Raw genomic sequence first — 19,992 nt, 5'->3', positions numbered from 1 at the left:
GGCCCAATATGTGTTTATATGTTATTGTATGGTATGTGGTAGTTTGGGGGAGCTCACTAAGCTTCGTGCTTATAGTTTCAATTTTGGTTTCAGGTACTTCCGCTAGCAAAGGGAAGAGCTCGAGTTGATGGTATCGCACACACCACAGCTTCAGTTTTATCCTGGGAGTTTTATTCAGATATTTTGTTATGATTGATACAGCTTTGTTTTGACACAGTTACTATGACTTTTGAGTTACTCATTCCATGGTTCTTATTATATATGACATTCAATGATGTGATTTTTAGTAATATTAAAACAAAAAATTTTGGGTCGTATTTTTGGAATGTGTTAGAAAGACCCTAAGAATAAATACCAAAAACATAAGCAAAAAGTTAACGTAAATAAAGAGATAAGGAGAAGATACATACTGGTGACCACATCGGGTGCTGCACGAGTGTAACATTGCATTTCACTTTTTTCCCTTTAAGCAATTCATGGTAAATTCCTTTCATTTTGGTCCCTAGCCGAGTACGTTGGACGTATTGGTTTGAGGGGTTGAAAGCGCAGACACCCACGTACATTGGGCATACGTGGTAGCATGCTAGGCGTACTCTCATAAGGGGAAAACCCTAGTTTTTAGGGTTTCTGCCCTATTTAAACAACTTAGTTTCTTTGGGAGTTTCTAATGATCAACCTCCACCTCTCCAAAACCTAAGAACGAAACCCTACCCTCATTTGAGTGTTTGTGAGCCATTGTTGTGATCTTGTGGTGTTTTTGGATCCTTTGAAGGAGGTGAAGCTTTGGTGGACTTGGAGCTTGAAGATCCAAAATCTTCATCAACTTTGCAATCTATTTGAGGTATAAAGCTCTTATCTTGATGGTTCCTTATGATAGATCTAGTTTAGGGCTTTATTTGTGCATTTTTTGGGTCCTTTAAGCCATGCTTGGGAGTATGGGCTACTTCAGAAGCCTGGGATGATAGATCATGGCCTTTCTTAGGTCCCTTGTACATAAAAATGATAGCTTGAGGGGTTTAGCTTAACCATGCAAGGTTGATGTTCTTCTTTATGAAGTTTCAATGCTAGATTTGGACCTTGGGGTCTTTTTAGCCATGCAAAGGCTTAAAGTCTTTGAATTTATGGTTCAAGGCCTTTTTATCATGTTGATTTGAGGGTTTAATGTTAAGTTCTTAAGTGGTTAAGACTTTTGGGCAAGAACTTAGATACAGGTCAGTACGTTGGGCATACTCCTAAGTATGCATGACGTACTGGGTGCGAGCCCTGATTCCGTATCAGTCGCGTACACAAGGTGTACACGCCACGTACACCGGGCGTACGCTAATCAGTAGGCCGATGAAGTTTGTGGGATTGGATTAGTTGGGCTTTATTTTGATTGGGCTAGGACCCTAAGTTTTTATGACATTAGACCATTTCTGGTTTTAGGGGCCATTTAACATTTTGGGCCATAATGGGCTTTTGGAGCTATTGGGTTTGGGCCTTGGTTATTGGGCCAAGTGAGTAAAGGGTAAAATGGTCTTTTATCCTAGGAGTTAGACAAATGAATGGGATTCCTAGTTATGGTTTATGGCCCAATTAATAATTGGGTTTATTTGATTGATTAGCCTGGGGACTTTCTGGATCAGCAGTACAAGGATTTATCTGATTTTCAGCAGTTTGAGGTGAGTCTCCTCACTGTACTTGGCAGGTCGAAGGCACTAATGTCGGCCCATGGTTTATTATGATTAGGATGCTAGTTTTCTGTGTGACTTTTGCATGTGTTGTATGTGATATGAATACCGAGCGGGGTCCGATGTCAGGTGGGGCATAATGAATATATTGTATGCTATTTGTCGTAGTGATTCTTGCATGTCTTTTATGTGTCTGTATGAATCCCGGGTGGGGCCCAATCCCAGGCAGGGTCTGATGAATGTGATGACGCGGGGCCCATCTAATGTTATTGAAAGATCTGTTCCGAGAAGGGCTTGATGTCGGGCAGGGCCCGATGGGTTTGGGGCATGGCCCATTGTATGATTGATATGTATGGTATGAGGTATCTTAAGGAACTCACTAAGCTTCATGCTTACGATTTTCAGTTTATGTTTCAGGTACTTCCAGATCGAAGCTGAAGGGCTCGGGGTGATCGCATCGTACAAACCATGTTATTCCGTATTTTGTTGATTTAATGTATTTGGATGATTATTAGTATACTCTGATTTTCTTTTATGATTTTATTAACACGTTTTGTATGATGGTTTTATTATTATAAAAATGAAATTTTTGGTCTTAAATTTTGGGACGTTACAACGAGCCTCCTCGGCTGTCATCTGAAATCCTCTTGATGATAAACTCAGGAAGTTGGCCTTCTTTGACCCCTCTGATTACAATGGAATCAATCCAGATCTGATGCCTGGGTGGTGGTAGTAGCAGTACAATCCCTACGAAAGTGCCCTGTCTTTTTGCACTTGTAGCAGCCCAAACTACCCGCTCTGCAGACTCCATCATGTGCCTTGTTGGCCCTTCAATCTAAACTAGAAGACCTTGGGTTTCTTCGCCGAAACCCCAGTCGTCTGCCCATGCTCTTTCTTCCTCTTCCGTATGTGCTCCAAATCAATCTCCTATTCCCAGGACCTGGATGTCATGTCATCCAGTGTCGGGAAAACAAAAAAAAACTAACAAACTCCCGAATATCTGATCTTAACATATCATGGTATCGCATCTTCCGCATCTCCTTGTTTGCGGCATACTAGGTACCAATAAGGCTCTCTCCCATAACTTAGCAGTGATATCTGCCATAGTCTCCGCCATCTGTCTCATGTCCAAAAACTCATTATCTTGCACCTCAACACCTAGTGTAAAAACACCAAAGAACAGGGCCACAAAATCCGGCCAGGTCATGGCCTTGATGGCTAGGGCTCCCAAGGTATAGCCAACCTCCTCCCACCAAGCACGAGCTCGCTCCCTCAAACAACCAACAACAAACCTCACCTCCGATGCCTAGGTTCACACTTAATGTATGCTATCCATCGTCTGGATGCAATGGGGTCCTTCGCCTCGAAGAATTCTGGTGCCCCACAACCCCTGAAATCTTTGAAGGAGAGAGTGCAGGCTCCGGACTGACTAGCGACCAGTTCGACCCTAAACATCCGAAGACGGTCCTCCATCAACTAGATAATACCCTCCATGATCGACCCAAACATCATCGCGGTCGCATCAAGGATGCCCCTCGCAATCTGGAACACGATAAACTCGCATAAACCCAAATCAATTGGTTCGGTGCTTGAGCCCGAGCCCGAATCGGATCCAGATCTTGAACCTCCTTCCCCACCATCTGTCAACACCATACTGAAACATAACACACAAACAATCAGCATATGCACATAAAGGCTCACACTCTTGAGTGTCCCGGGTAGATCTTGGTCTTCCTTATCTCGAGTGTAAATCATGTGCTTCCAGTAGTTATGGCCTAATACCACATTCCACACCTATCTACACCTTTCCTTTCCCAAGGACCATCACAAACCCTCCAAGTCACTCACTTCTATCCACCATCCTCCTATAAAGAAAAGTGTCCTACGCGCCAATACATAATCCAGAAACTTACTAGGGTTACCACCACACCACTCCCCGCCATCAGCTGTAGAAGAACTCCTCCTAACACCCTTTAACTAGCTCATGAGCACAATTACATATTACCGACACCAAATAATGCTTCGAATGAAAGGTCTCACACTACAACGCTTAGACTCAAACAAAAGCCGTGCAATAGAGTTAAACCTAGCCTTCTTAAATTATCTAGTCACAGTAATATACAACTTAGAATATTCATTTGCTAGTTAGTTGAGATTAATGGGACTCCTAGTAGCACAAAGCAAGCAACATTCAAGCGGTGAGTAATCGGAAATCAAACATAACCTAAACATGTCATCCTATCACTGACTAATCAATACTAGCATGCAAATCTACAAGCTCATACAAGAGGCATATATATGTATCTCTTCTAGCATTCTATCATGCAATCCTGAATAGATCCTTAGCCATATTCTAGCATGCGATTCACAAATTCACAATATAACATAAAACATGTATGGATATTTTGGGAAAACGCACTTGAGTTCGGATGATTGCACGCATCACACCCCCTTCTTTTATTGGAAATTTCTTGTTATAATATTTCATTTTATGAAAAACTTACCAAATCCTCGATTTGAGTTCAAACATACCCGAGAGTCTGTCCGGATCCCTCAAACCAAGGCTCTGATACCAACTTGAAACATCCCAAAATTTACAGATAAAAATTTCATTTTAAATCCATTCCAAGCACATGCTAATCATGTCAAAACGGTCATTGGTATATCGCAGTAAAATGTCATCGGAGTACAAAATCCGAAAATCACATGATGCGGAAAAACATAGGTGGATGCAGTGTGATCAGGTCGGGCCCTTCCCCTTCGCGCTGGAAGTAACTAAAACATAAACTAAAAACCGTAAGCATAGAGCTTAGCAAGTTTCCCCCAAAATACCCCATACCATACATACACAATAATCAAACATAATTGGGTCTATTTCACCCCCTTTCGGTATCTTTCAACCGGTACTGGGTCTATTTCACCCCCTTCGGTATCTTTCAACCGGTACCCGGGTCTATTTCACGCCCTTCGGTATCTTTCAACCGGTACCGGGTCTATTTCACGCCCTTTGGTATCTTTCAACTGGTATCGGGTATTTGCCACCCATACCACTAACACATATAATCATAACAGTAAGAGTCATAAAGACATTAAGCAAATACAAACATCACAAATAACTGTCACGAAGACAATCATCATACTACAAACATAATCTAGTGGGCCGACATTGGCGCCTTCAACCCATTGCTACAGTGAAGGAAACTCAACTCAGACTGAATATATCAAATCACACTCAGGCTATTGACCCGTAAAAATCCCTACTAAATCACAAGTAAAGAAACCCTAATTAGACATTAGGTCAATAATCCAACCCGCGAGTCTAAACCCTAAATCTTGGCCTTAGGGAAAAAAGGGTACTTATTCCTTGTCGTATTAGATGCAACCTACCAAGGCCCAAATGCGACAAGCCTTGAAGCCCAAATACAATATATGTCCAAAATGGGCCCAAGCCCAAAGGATCATCACAAAAAAGCTTTCGACCCAACAAGGGCCCAAGTTCCCTAACTCCCACAAATGGCTCGAAATAAGCCCAAAGCCCACTTTGGTGAGTACACTTAGCGTACCAATCAGTACACTCAGCATACTCACGACCCTCGTATCATCGGGACTTTATGAGCGTACGTCTAGGTACGCCCGTCGTATGCTGAGTGGGCCAAAAACACTTTTCAAGGTCTTAATCAGTTAAGACCTAACATCCAGTTTTAGATCTAGTCTTATTAAAGTGTATTAAGCCATAAAGTTGCCAACTTTATGCTTTTGCATGTCTTAATGGGGCAAATCTTTGATTTAACCACATTATCTTCATGAAAACCTCCATCAATCCTTGCATGATTGAACTTAATCAATCAAGACTCCATTTTTATGCTCATAGGACGTTACAAACACTAGGATCTAACATTATAACCTTATGAAGTAGCTCATACTCTCAAGAAACACCTTAAGGACCATTTTATGATGAAATAAGCCCTAAACTAAAAACTGACTCATGGAGTCATCAAGGTAGAAGCTTTTTACCTCCAATAGGCTAGAAATGATGAGAAACCTCTACATCTACAAGCTTTTTCTGGTCCAATGTTTATCCACAAATCTTCTTCTTCTTCTTCTCTATGCACCACACACACACAAAACACACATACAAACTCAAACTTTAGGGAAAATGGATTAGGGTTTCGATATATGGCTTAAGAGGAAAAGGAGGCTGATAAGTTGATGAACTTGAAGGACTTAATGAGCTTAAATAGGGTGCAAACTCTAAAATTAGGGTTTGCCTTTGGCTTGAGTACGTCGTATGCACACATGGGTACGCCTAGCGTATGTAAGGATCATCTCCGATTAGTGCATGCGAAGGAGTACGTCATGCGTACCTTGTGTACGCCCAACGTACTCTGGTCTAGTCCTTGATTAATTGAAATAATTGTTAAGGTTTATACCTGGCGACTCGGGCGTTACATATTCATATATGAATACGTATAAGTATATGTGTATATATATATATATATATATATATATATATATATATATGAATACGTATATTCGTATATGAATAAGTATAGAGGAAGTGGTTATTCGTATATGACTATGGCGGCGATGGTTGGTGGCGGAGGTAGGGGTGGTTGGTGGCGGAGAGAAGCTGGTGGATTTATATAAGAATACACTTACATTTACATTTATATATGAATATTACTCATCCTTCGTTGTGCCGGTACACCGGAGTTTTTTACAGCAAAAATAAATGATTGACTGAGAATGATTCCCCCATTCTCAACATTTTTTTATTTTCTCAATTGAACTTACCACCCTACTCTCTCTCTCTCTCTCTCTCTCTCTCTATATATATATATATATATATATATATATATATATATATATATATATATATATATATATATATATATATATATATATATATATATATATGACTGGGCAATCGAAGAAAAATAATATTAAAATACCGTAATAAAATTCAATCAATAATTTTCAAACTTTAGTTTTTATTAAAAAACAACCTAATCGTATTAAACTTGTTCAATTTTTATTCTTTATAAACTAGGGTGATATTATGCCCGTTTTACGGACGACGTAATTTGTAAATTTTGTATTAGGCAGAGACTATTTTTGTAATTTTTTTAAGCCCATATACCATTTTTGTGAAAAAAATATGTATATGGACATTTTCTGTAAATTACATGGATAATTTTTTATAATTTATTTTCTATACAATGATCAAACCTGCCAACATACTAAAGTCTTGTGCACATGAACTTTTTTTGTAAAGAAATAAATATGGACATGGACCTTTTATGTAAAATATAGGGAGCGTTTTCATAATTTATTTTATGTATAGGAATATACCTTATTTTTTAATTTTATTATTAGGAAGGGGCATTTATGTAATGTTTTTAAACACATGCACCATTCTTCTAACTAGAATTCTACATAAGGACCTGTTCTATAAATTATAGGGATTAATCTTGTAATTTATTATCTATGTATGGACCAAACATGCCAAACATTCAAACATCCCACCATACAAAGGTAAAGGGATGAAAAATATAGGTGTTCAAATTTAAGGTGGGAGGGGGGGGGGAGTGACATTTTACAAAATAGGGAGGTGGAAAGGAGCATTCGACAAAGTAAGGGCCGGAAAGTGTAGACATACAAAAGTCTAGGGACCAAATGTAACATCCCAAAAATAAGACCCAGTTTTGTTTTTCATTTTTAGATTAATAAAATAGTAAGCCATATCATTTTCATAAAATCAAGGTAAACATATTGTATCAATACATCAACAATCATCATAGTAAATCACAAAATACGGAATCGGGTGGCACAGGCTCTGCAATCATCCTGAGCTCTTCCTTTTAAAACCAGAAGTACCTAAAACATAAACTGAAAACTGTAAGCACAATGTTTATTAAGTTCCCCAAAATCCCACATACCATACATACATAAATAAACACATAATAGTCCCCACCCGACATCGAGCTCTGCTCGGTATACAGATATGTCAGTCATCGGGGCCCGAATGGTATACATATAAACATATAAACATATAAACATATAACACATGCGATAATCACAAAGATACATAGCATACAAAATGGTCATCGGGCCCCGCCCGGTAAGCATATGAGCACATAACACATGCAAGAGTCACGTAAACATCTAGCACCCTAACATAACAAACAATGGGCTGACATTGGTGCCTTCGACTCGCTAATCATAGTGAGGAAACTCACCTCGTACAACTAAATCCCATGGATAAATCTTTGGCTATTGGCTCGCTAAAAAATCCCCGCGCTATAATCATAGAACATCATCCAGTTAATAATTGGATCCTGACTCACCCTAAGAGTCCAAACTAGGGTAAAAGACATTTTTACCCTTCCCTATATGTGACCCAAGGCCCAAACCCAAACCAAATTGTCTAAGCCCAAATTCTAAAATAATCACCCAAGGCCCACTATGGCCCAATTTTCTAATTTGGGCCCAAACCCCTTCATGGGCCTTAAACCAAGGTCCAAAAATATTCTTGGCCCAAAACAATATTCTGATGGCCCAAAATAAAGTCGTAGACTCCTAAGGTCCAAAATAGGCCCAATACCGAAAAGCCCAACTTCCGAAGCCTACTACTAAGTACGCGAGGTGTACTCATCTTGTACGCTAAATATACTTGCTTTAGGGCTTGTATGTGTGGCGTACTAGCTTGTACGCCCAACGTACTCCCCCTATTTGGCCAACTCTCTCATTTAGCTCTTAAACGGTTAAGACTTCACTCCAACACTTAGATTTGACGTCCATAAGGTGGTTTATCACGTAAAATTGTCAACTTTGCGTGCATGCCTGGCTTAATGAGGCTCTTAAAACTCAAAAGGACTTAACAAATGATTTAATGCATGCATAAGACCACCAATACCATAAAGTTTGCATTTTTATGCCTAAGGAACCCTCAAAACGTCCAGATCTACAAAGTTTGGCTTCAAAAACGGCCTTAACTCATCAAGACCAACTAAAAGGGAGCAAAAAGGACCATAACAAGCTAAAGAGTAGTTCAAAACAAAGTGTAGACAAGGTATGGACTTTATATCTCAAAAGTCACCAAAAGATGGAGCTAATTCTGGATCTCTGAGCTCCCTTCCAAGGAATGAGTCTTCCAACTTCTTCTTCTATCACTTTAAAGAGCACAAAACCCACTAAAGATCAAAACCAAGACTCAAAAGCACCTCACAAAGCAAATGGACGAATTAGGGTTTTCAAGAGTAAGGATGCTGAGTAAACATGTCCAAAAGAAGCTATCACATGGATTATATATGGTGCAACACCCTAAAATTAGGGTTTCATTTAAACGCACATACGCCCCGCATACACAAGCGCATGCCCCGCGTACGTGCCTGAAGGCACGATCCAACCTCTCAACTACTACGCTAAGCATACACACATGGTACGCCCCACATACTAGCTTCTTAGCTAGTACGCTAAGCGTACCCTATGGTACGCCCAACGTACTAACCACAAGGACCAAAAATGAATTGCTTAAAAATGGAAGGTTGAAAGGGAGCATACCAAATTCAAGTGTTACACCAAATCTGCTAACATAAAAAAAAAAATTTGTGGCCAAAGTCTTAAACCCTAAAACCAGTGTTGTAAAACTTGCCGAGTTGGCCAACTACTCGGCCCTTTGCCGAGGTGAGTTACAGAATCCGAGTACTCCCAGATCAGCCCCTTATTGAAGCGAGCAATGTTGTAAAACTCGACCACAATATGACTAATATGTATAATAGACTTAATGATTTATTATTTAACACACACACACATGTGACTATTACTATATATATCTTCAATTTTTAGTAATTATTCACGAAGTGAGACCATTATGTGTTTTTCAGTTTTTGTGTATTCTCATGTATCTAATTTTATTATATATTTCAATAAACTTATGGTTTTAACTAATTATTAACATATTTATTTTCCCTAAAAATATTTATACATGAATTACCTAATCCGAGTACTCCACGAGTACTCTCGCTAGTCGGTAGTCAGCCGAACAGGTACCAAGTAGCGAGTTTTACAACCATGCCTAAAACTATACTTTGTGGCCATAGTCTAAAATAAAAAACTTTTGTAGGCAAAGTCTAAAACCATAAAACTATATTATTTTTATGGTCAATTGATTTTATTATATATAATAATAACTATCACACCCCAAAACCAAGAACGGCGGAAACGTTCTGGGGCGGAGGACGTCATGTTTAATATCAACAACAATGTAAAGTAGTAAACAAGCAACAACATCATCCATTGCATTAATAAAATAATTATTATACAATTGTATTCTGTCAAATTTTGATAAACACTAAAGCATCAATCAAAATGAAAGATAAGTCTTGAATAAGCTTCATCTTCTTTTCTCCTTGCATCGGTACCTGTCTATGATGACCTGAGGATACAAGTAATTTTGAAAGCGAGTATCAGCTATAAAGCTGGTGAGATCATAAGCATTTAGTGTCTTAATTTGTATGTAAGTATTTATAAGTCTATGTATTATAAGAATTTGTAAATGTATATGAATTGTAAGTGTTTGAAAAACCCTAGAATCCCTATGATTCCTTCTAGTATGTGAAGGTGTCTTCTCCCAAGACCTAACTGTTATGTGTGTGTGTCTCTTGTAAGAGTATGTGTTTTTCCAAAATATAACTATCATTATCCAAAAATATAGTTTGTACATTTATGTTTAAGTGAGGTTATCACTAAAAATATGTACCGGAAAAATTAACGTAGTACTCAATCGTAGCTCTAAGAGGCTACTATTTATCAACAGATAGTAACTACATTACCGTGCTTCCTATGAAGAATTCACTAAGTGAATGTAATAGGAAGAAATGGTACTATGGTGTAGTGTCGGACTACAACCGTACCTATTACCATAAGTCTAGGGTAATATTTCCAAGTACCACAGTATTTGGATATATATATATATATATATATATATATATATATATATATATATATATATATATATATATGAGTATATATATCAGTACACCGATACTCAACTTGCCTTATTTGAGGGATAAGGTATAATGTGATGTCTAGATCCCAGACTGTTTCGCTCCCCTATCAAAGGGATTTTAGGACCTACACACGACCCCTGCATGAATGCAAGCCGTGAGCATCCACATTACTATGATCATGTATACTCGATATACCAATCACAATTGTAGTGTGATTTATCAGTATAGTTAGATCCTGAACTGGTTCTGAGATATAGCCCCTAGTGACGTCTGTTCTATGTATATGTATATGTATATGTATATGTAAGCGTATTCATGTAAGTGTGATCATGAAATTGTACACTGGTGTACTGAAAGGTTCTACGTGTGCTAGCTGAAATATGTGTTCTCTCTATCTAGCAAGTATTGTTACGTAAGCGTTCTAGTATATCTGTATGTGTATTGTTTCTAGTATATCTGTATATGTATTGTTTCTAGTATATCTGTATATGTATTGTTTCTAGTATATATGTATATGTATTGTTTCTAGAAAGTATTGACTCATGAATGAACTGACTCCTTGTATGATATCGCGTTCTAGTACTGGTTCTAGTATCTTCCTGAACTACCTATATGGTAGCTTACTAGTGATCTGAGTGGTACGTATGGACGTGGATGTATACCCTTGCTACCCAAGGGCATAGGATGAATTGGAAGGACCTTTTATGACTTTATATGTACACATGATATATAACAAATATTTAAACGACCTTCGGACGAGTATCCGATATCCCACCAGACCACATCTCAAGCGCGAAAAGGAAATAGGGTGGATAGCCTTCCTAAGCCTTTTAAGCATTCCTTATATAACTATACATATAGAGGCATGCAATTTTATAATATCGAAGCATAAATAAATTTAGTAACATTTGAAATATAAATATTAGTCTAAAGAAAGATCGACTTGATGTCAATCTATAAAACAATTTGAAGGCATAAGTTTGATAAAACAGTATAAGTACAAAGAACATTTGTTTGAAAACACAGTTGTAAATGAGTTTGAAATATGATGACAGAGTAAGAAGTACAGTGTGATAAGTAGTTAAAAACATATGAAATGTTTATAAAAATCTTTTGAAGGAAAACTATTTGGTAAAACGGCTAATGAGTAGCCAAATCTTTTGAATGTTGTATATTAATCGCATGTGATTGATGTAATAAGTAATATAATCCAACTTACTAATCACATGTGATTGACATAATAAGTAGCATGATTCTACTTGTATCCCCCCCCCCATAAAACATTTGAAATAGTTAAAACATTAGTTAAGGGGTATGAACTCACCTGCAGTATGCGACTGGAAATGAACGGGCTGTTATCGTACGGAAGGATCGGACAAGTGCTTGGTGTCAAGTGATGACTTAGACACACACAATGATCCTAATTACATATGAAGACATATGTATATAAATAATTAGTGATTATAACACTAATTATACAAGTAACAACATTTAAGCGCGAGGACAACACTTTTGGTCAAGTGCTAGGAGGCAAATGGGTTGCAATAAAGGAGTGCAATGCCCCTAATGAGAGTTTAAGGTCAAGAGACCATAATCATTAGAGTTTACGGCCCAAAGACCATTTTCCCTTGGAGTTTACGGCCGTAAACTCCCTTGGGAGGGTTCTTATTGTCTTTTCAAGTGTTTAACAATTCTAGGAACAAGTCTAGGCTTCAATACTTGGATTAAGGGAGGTTTAAGGCACTAAATGGGACCATTTGATGGAGTTTACGGCCATAGAACTCTTTGGGCCGTAAACTCCCTCACACATGAGGTCCTAAGAATTTTAACTAGTCCATATCTCCTCTAAGTACTTGCCCTAAAAGTTTCTTGGCCTATGGAAGTGTTTAGGGTGCCCTTTGACCCCATTTAAGGAGTTTACGGCCCAAGAAATACTCTTGGCCGTAAACTCTCAAACACTTATGCTTTTCATGATTTTCCTTGGTCCTAAACCCATTAAGGTGCATGCTAAAAATGAAGACTAAGCCCTAGGAAGAGTTTGAAGGGGTTTTGGCCCTAAATTTTGGAGTTTACGGCCTAAGGAGCATCTTGGCCGTAAACTCCCTTCCAAAGTGGGTTTCTAATTGTTTTGTTGGTCTAAAACACTTGCTTAAGGCTTCTAGGTTCTTGTTCTAAGGCTAAAGGATCACTAGGCACTCATTTGTGCCCTTTATTTGGAGTTTACGGCCCAAGAGGTGGTTCCTTGGCCGTAAACTCCTCAAACTAAGTGATTTTGATTTGTTTCTAGCCTCCAATGATCATACACTAGGTCCTTAGTTAGTTGCCTAACACGGAAATGGGACTATGTGGCCTTTAGGCTTGATTTTGGAGTTTACTCCCCAAGAACGTTCTTGGGCGGTAAACTCCCGGATCTTGTGTTTTGAACATGAAATCAACGTTATAAAGCATATAACAAGTATTAAAACACATTTAGGGAAGTAGACTCACAATCTGGGATGAAAACTCGAAGATCCGTGAGAGAGTATTTGGCTTTTCTCTAATTGGAAATCAAATAATGAACCAATTTGGTTCAGAATTCTATTTATAGTCCAGAGATTTTTGGCAGAAAATATTTCTATTCTCGGAATGGATTCTAATGACTTAGAGTAATGGATTTACAGTGTTGCACAAAATCCTAGTGCAACCACTCTCCTAATAACTCCTTAGGGGTAAAACCCTAAAACTGCCAAACTTATTCCAAAAGTTTGAATTCTCACTGAAACTGCTCTACTTCTATTGGATTGATGTGGTTTGATTTGAATGGAAAATTTCGGGTTGTCACAATAACCACTCATATCAATATGATTTTTGATGTAAAAATGAATTTTTATTTTTATTTTTTCATTTTAGCTTTCAGATACGTTTTATTCAGATGCCAATAAGCCCTTTATCAAATTTATACTGAAACTCATTATTTATTCACATGTGAAAAAACCATTAATATACACGTTTATTCACATATAAATAAATAAGTATTTTAACATCAATCTGATACACAATTAATGGTTACATAAGCCAACTATAGGGATGCCATGGCATCGGCCACACTAAAGCTGCTATGGCGGCAAGTGGTTTCCGACAACATTGCAGGTTGCTAAGGACGGTGAATGTCAATGTTTGTTGGGCAATGATAGGCAAGCAGGGGGCCTTTGGAGCTTTTGGGGATTGTTGGAGTGTCAATTGATGTCGTGTCTTGGCTACAAAGATGGCCTAGTATGGAGCATATTTGGATGGTTTTACTGAATGATAAAAATGACAATTTTATCTTGAATGGTTTTATTGAATGATAATTTTTTTTATCTTTCTATTTAATATTTTATATATATATATATATATATATATATATATATATATATATATATATATATATATATATATATATATATATGGGGATAGGGAATATACATTACAGCCCCACCTAAGCTTAGGTATTAAGCCTCAAAAAAATATGTCGTTTTAACATGCTAAATATACCCGGTTTGGTTTCACTTGGTAAATATATCATTCTCCATAACATTTCTTTCTTTTATTATCGTTTTATCAACTCCGTTTTCTTTCCTCGATTATCGTTTATTACTTCATCCAAGTGAACATTACTAACCCCTAAACCTAAACCTAAACCCTAAATTTAAACCCTAAACACTAAATCTAAACCCTAAACCCTAAATCTAAACACTAAACCCTAAACCCTAAACCTAAACCCTAAACCCTAAACTCTAAACCCTAAACCCTATTGTGTCGATCTTGAATTTACATCTTGAAGTATTAATCGTGAATCCATTAACCGTAATCTTTATATAGTAAAACAATGTATTTTCAAGAGGTTTAGTACCTAAGCTTAGGTGGGGTTGTAATATATATTCCCTTTTCCTTATATATATATATATATATATATATATATATATATATATATATATATATATATATATATATATATAAGGGTGAGGTTCAATAGAGAACCTAACTACCCAAGGAACCAAGGAACCAATCTTTTTTTTTTTTCAATTTTTAGAACTTATTTTTTATCAAAAAAATAAACTAAAAATATAGAAATTCATAACTTTTTATCCTTTTTCCAATGATACAAAATTCGAATTATTTTTTTTTTTTACGTCAAATTGACAGTGTGAGTCTTTGAAAATTCACAACGTGAATCCGGATTCACACGCTGAATCCGGAAAATATTTTTCACATTCACAATGTTAATATATGAATTTAAATATTTTTAGATTTTTTTTTCGATAAATAATAAGCTCTAAAAATTGAAAAAAAAGATTTGGTTCCTTGAAGAACCAATAATTATGGTTCTTTATTGAACTTTTCCATATATATATATATATATATATATATATATATATATATATATATATATATATATATATATATATATATATATATATATATATATATATATATATATATATGCTAAATGAATAAAGACCTACAACTATCATATTAATATTTTACAAAGACAAAAATACCCTTGTAACACACCATGTATATAACTTATAAATCTGTATAGATTTGAGAGATAACAAAGTAATTCATGGTGTTATGAGCTATTTGAAGGTTACTGCTGAACTTTTTCATTTTGACATAAGCTCCTTGCTTTAATCCAGATGCATAATTATATCTTCAATTATCCTTAATGAAACAGAAACTCCAATGAGGAATAGATGAATATATATATATATATATATATATATATATATATATATATATATATATATATATATATATATATATATATATATATATATATATATATATATGCTAAATGAATAAAGACCTACAACTATCATATTAATATTTTACAAAGACAAAAATACCCTTGTAACACACCATGTATATAACTTATAAATCTGTATAGATTTGAGAGATAACAAAGTAATTCATGGTGTTATGAGCTATTTGAAGGTTACTGCTGAACTTTTTCATTTTGACATAAGCTCCTTGCTTTAATCCAGATGCATAATTATATCTTCAATTATCCTTAATGAAACAGAAACTCCAATGAGGAATAGATGAATATATATATATATATATATATATATATATATATATATATATATATATATATATATATATATATATATATATATATATATATATATATATATATATATATATGCTAAATGAATAAAGACCTACAACTATCATATTAATATTTTACAAAGACAAAAATACCCTTGTAACACACCATGTATATAACTTATAAATCTGTATAGATTTGAGAGATAACAAAGTAATTCATGGTGTTATGAGCTATTTGAAGGTTACTGCTGAACTTTTTCATTTTGACATAAGCTCCTTGCTTTAATCCAGATGCATAATTATATCTTCAATTATCCTTAATGAAACAGAAACTCCAATGAGGAATAGATGAATATATATATATATATATATATATATATATATATATATATATATATATATATATATATATATATATATATATATATATATATATATATATATATATATATATGCTAAATGAATAAAGACCTACAACTATCATATTAATATTTTACAAAGACAAAAATACCCTTGTAACACACCATGTATATAACTTATAAATCTGTATAGATTTGAGAGATAACAAAGTAATTCATGGTGTTATGAGCTATTTGAAGGTTACTGCTGAACTTTTTCATTTTGACATAAGCTCCTTGCTTTAATCCAGATGCATAATTATATCTTCAATTATCCTTAATGAAACAGAAACTCCAATGAGGAATAGATGAAAGACCCTTTTGAATGAGTGAAAAAACTACTAAAATTTGAACAACACCACATTGCCATTCACTTACATAAACCCTGGAAGTTGCATAAATCGATTTCAAGGAAACAATTTGATTTCGGAACCAAACCGATTTCAAGCACACAATTCAACTTAGAAAACCATTGTAGACCATTCCATACCGGAAGAAGAAAAAGAAAAACCGTAAAACCATAATAATTTCCACCGTTTGAACCAGAAGGATTGAACACAAATGGTGCCATAATCCATGAAACCACAAGAATTTGATGAGACTGAACTGAGAGATAGTTTCGATTGCAAAAATGAAGAACTCCATGATAATGAATTTGGTCTTTTGTGATGGCGTCGATGGTGAGGACAAACACATACCAGTGGGTGTTCTCGTCGGAGGGATGGTTAAAATTGAAGGGAGTCGAGGGTGAATGGCATCGATGAAGCGCCGGTGGCTCTGCCGGGGGCAACGGTGGAGGCGCCAATGGGAGTGGCCGATTGAAGGGATTACTGAAGGCCAAGGAAGAAGCACCGTTGGAGAAGGGCTTCAGCAAGTGAGTCTATTAATTTTCCCATTCAGCGATAGATCTGTAACGAATAAGTGCCTTTTCAGAGGCAAATGTTTTATCCAGATGCAAAACCAAACGAGTCTATTTTCCAAACCAAACGCTCGGCTGAAACATTCAGATTCAGAGCCATTAAGAGGCTATCAAACAGCCTTGAAATTAATAAACTGGACCCGATTTCTTTCCTCAAACAGTCTTGAAATTAATAAACTGGACCCGATTTCTTTCATTAATGCGTTGTATGTGAGGGGTCTAACTAACTATTTTATAGCAGTGTAAAACAAAACACACAATATTAATATGCTTGTGTTTTACAACTAACATAGAGTAAAAAATCATGATGCATGTATTTGAAGAGGATCTTTAATAAAACTACAACAATTGATAGAATGATAACCATAAATTGTACAATAAATACACCCATTATGAAAAATACCAAATATAGAGCTTTGGGATTCGAAATTCTTATCCATGAGCAAATAAAATCACAAGCAAAATCACTATTAATATAATATCCATGTAGATATCGTTATTTAATGAGAAATATTTAACAACTAGTATATAGGAGTATATATCTATTGAGATGTAAAAGCATTAGATGCTTATGATTCAAAGGGAAACAAACGTGAAAAAGGATTGAATCACTTGAACTTCTTAACAGAAGCAAACGATTTCTTTAGTTTGTGAGCTTCACTCGGCAGTTTAACATTGGTTGCCAATCCTAATGCTTCAAGAAACCTTATCATATACCAACAGAAATCAATTTGCCACCATTCTAACCCATGTCGAGCTGAATATTCAAATGCATGATGATTGTTATGCCATCCTTCTCCAAAAGTAACCAATGCCACCCACCTATATATATATTTGTTCATATTAAATATTAAACATTATTACTGAGTTGTAATCATTTTGATGTTTAAGTTGTGTGTACCAATTATTCTTTGAAAGATCACCAGTGTCCCAAGTTTGATTTCCCCATATGTGACAAGCCGAGTTCACTAGAAATGTCACGTGATAACCCCACGTTGGTACAACACCCTACATTTATGATCATGATTCAATAACATTGAACCTTAACACAATAACTTGTATTTTTCATTTTTTATGTATTTGAAGAAAAATATCTGAGCAAAGTTTTACCACAAGCCAAACAAGATAGGTAAATCCCCCCAAAGCATAAACAAGGGCCGCATATGTGGATATATGCAGTACATAAGTTCGTTGAATGAACTTATAATACACCTGACTCTTTAAATCTTCTACATTTTTACGTTCTTGATACTGCAAAATATATCACCCACACAAAAAAGAAAAATTAGCCAAAAAACTTTCTTTTACCAATATAAGCATACAAAATAAGTACCTTTTCAATTATGTAGCCGCTGTCAAATAGCCAACCCATATGACTAAACCAAAACCCAAAGGTGGGAGAGTGTGGATCTTTCTCGGATTCAACGTATTGATGGTGATATCTATGAATGCTCACCCAAAATATGGGATCCCTCTATATACATAAACAACATATATATCTACCTTTAAGGGTGTGAATAACTAAAGAGTGCATGTGTGAAGACTTAAGAATGAGAAAAAAACAAACCTGGAAAGATAGGACTCCAAAATAAGCAAAGATGTATTCAAGCCACTTAGGCAGCTTGAAACTATGGTGTGCTAGATTACGATGATACGAGAGAGTTACACCAAAAATCCCACACAACACATACATCAAAAATGCAGTCCAAAAAGCATGCCAAGTGAATGTAAATGGGGCAAACAGCGCAAGTATGTGAATTGATAAGATTCCAACAGCCATTTTAACATCGAGGGTCCTCCATTTACGTCCCCAGAAGAGGTTTCTCTTCCTTGTAACCACTACATCTGAAAGCAGTATTTTACCGTATTCCGGCTCTTTCACACCAGTGGGAAATGAGACCATATTTTTCTTATAAGTGAAGGCTGATCAAAATGGGCGTAGGATTTTTGACTGATTTATGCATGAAGTGCTTGGTATTTATAAGGAAACAATGGTTCAAGACTTCATGGGGGTTATGGCGAGGTTGTTGAGATGCATGTAATGAAGTCTAGTTTGTCTTAGATTAGTTGATGGGAGACTTTAATTGCTTCTGTTTCCAGAAAACCGAATTAATTTTTATTATAATTGCAGCAACACAAAATATTAATCTAAAAACCACGTATTACAAAACTATTTGTATTTTTAATTAGCTGGTTATCAAGATTCTAATTTTTTAATAAATATTAAGTCACATAAAATGACTGATGTATTTCAGAGTAGATAGTATTGACTTTAGATGTAGTTATGGCTCAATAAAGCACTTAAGAATATTAATTTAGTTCCCAACAAATTGACTATCTACATAGATTACAACTCTTTAAAGTAGTAAAATTTTAATAAGTCAATATGATATAATAAAGCTTAAAACAATAAAACCGTAAGCTTATTGCACATAATATAAACTTTTAATGGTTTTATCAAAGCCTGCTGTTTTAACAGAAATACGTCCGATCAACATCGCTCAAAAATAATAATTATAACGAATTTAAGATATATAAAAACAAAAATCGTACTTCTCTTGATCCTTATCATATTGTTCTTTTGACATCTCGTATTTCTCCTTGATCAACAGTTATATTACAATTTTACTGCCATACATGTAATATTCCAAGATACTATAAAGAGGACTATATATTTTAGCTATTTCTTTAATTAAGGGTGTAAACAAGCTGAGTCTCGAAATGACTACCTCATACTCAGACTCGGTTCATTTAAAATCTATGGGGCTTGAACTCGAGCCTGGCTCGTTTCGAGCTTAATTTTCAAAGCTCGAGCTTGGCTCACAGAGGATTTAAAATGCTCAAGCTCGGCTTGGACTCAACTCGTTTGTCAAGCATCCTAAACAAGCCTAAGCTCGGCTCCAGCTCGACTCACTTAATAT

The 19,992-nt window shown here is 35.7% G+C and overlaps 1 protein-coding gene across 1 annotated transcript; it reads right to left on the bottom strand.

The window, feature by feature from the left end:
• Positions 1 to 17,400: 17,400 nt before the first annotated feature.
• Positions 17,401 to 19,042, bottom strand: LOC111909659 (palmitoyl-monogalactosyldiacylglycerol delta-7 desaturase, chloroplastic). Its single transcript, XM_023905438.2, has 5 exons — positions 18,639 to 19,042; positions 18,405 to 18,545; positions 18,182 to 18,322; positions 17,973 to 18,079; positions 17,401 to 17,893 (listed from the first exon to the last, which is right to left on the bottom strand). Exons 1-5 carry the CDS (start codon positions 18,972 to 18,974, stop codon positions 17,680 to 17,682), a joined length of 939 nt encoding a protein of 312 aa, XP_023761206.1. The 5' UTR covers positions 18,975 to 19,042; the 3' UTR covers positions 17,401 to 17,679.
• Positions 19,043 to 19,992: the final 950 nt, after the last annotated feature.

This window comes from Lactuca sativa, chromosome 1, assembly GCF_002870075.4.
Source record: "Lactuca sativa cultivar Salinas chromosome 1, Lsat_Salinas_v11, whole genome shotgun sequence".
In the NCBI taxonomy this organism is placed as follows: domain Eukaryota; kingdom Viridiplantae; phylum Streptophyta; class Magnoliopsida; order Asterales; family Asteraceae; genus Lactuca; species Lactuca sativa.
This window is presented reverse-complemented; position numbering and strand designations above follow the sequence as displayed.

Excerpts from the sequence above, each read along its gene's own strand:
- LOC111909659 (XM_023905438.2), bottom strand. The coding sequence starts at position 18,974 with ATGGTCTCATTTCCCACTGGTGTGAAAGAGCCGGAATACGGTAAAATA. Across the intron at positions 18,080-18,181 it reads CCTATCTTGTTTGGCTTGTG|GGTGTTGTACCAACGTGGGG; the intron begins GTAAAACTTTGC and ends TCATAAATGTAG. Across the intron at positions 17,894-17,972 it reads GATCTTTCAAAGAATAATTG|GTGGGTGGCATTGGTTACTT; the intron begins GTACACACAACT and ends ATATATATATAG.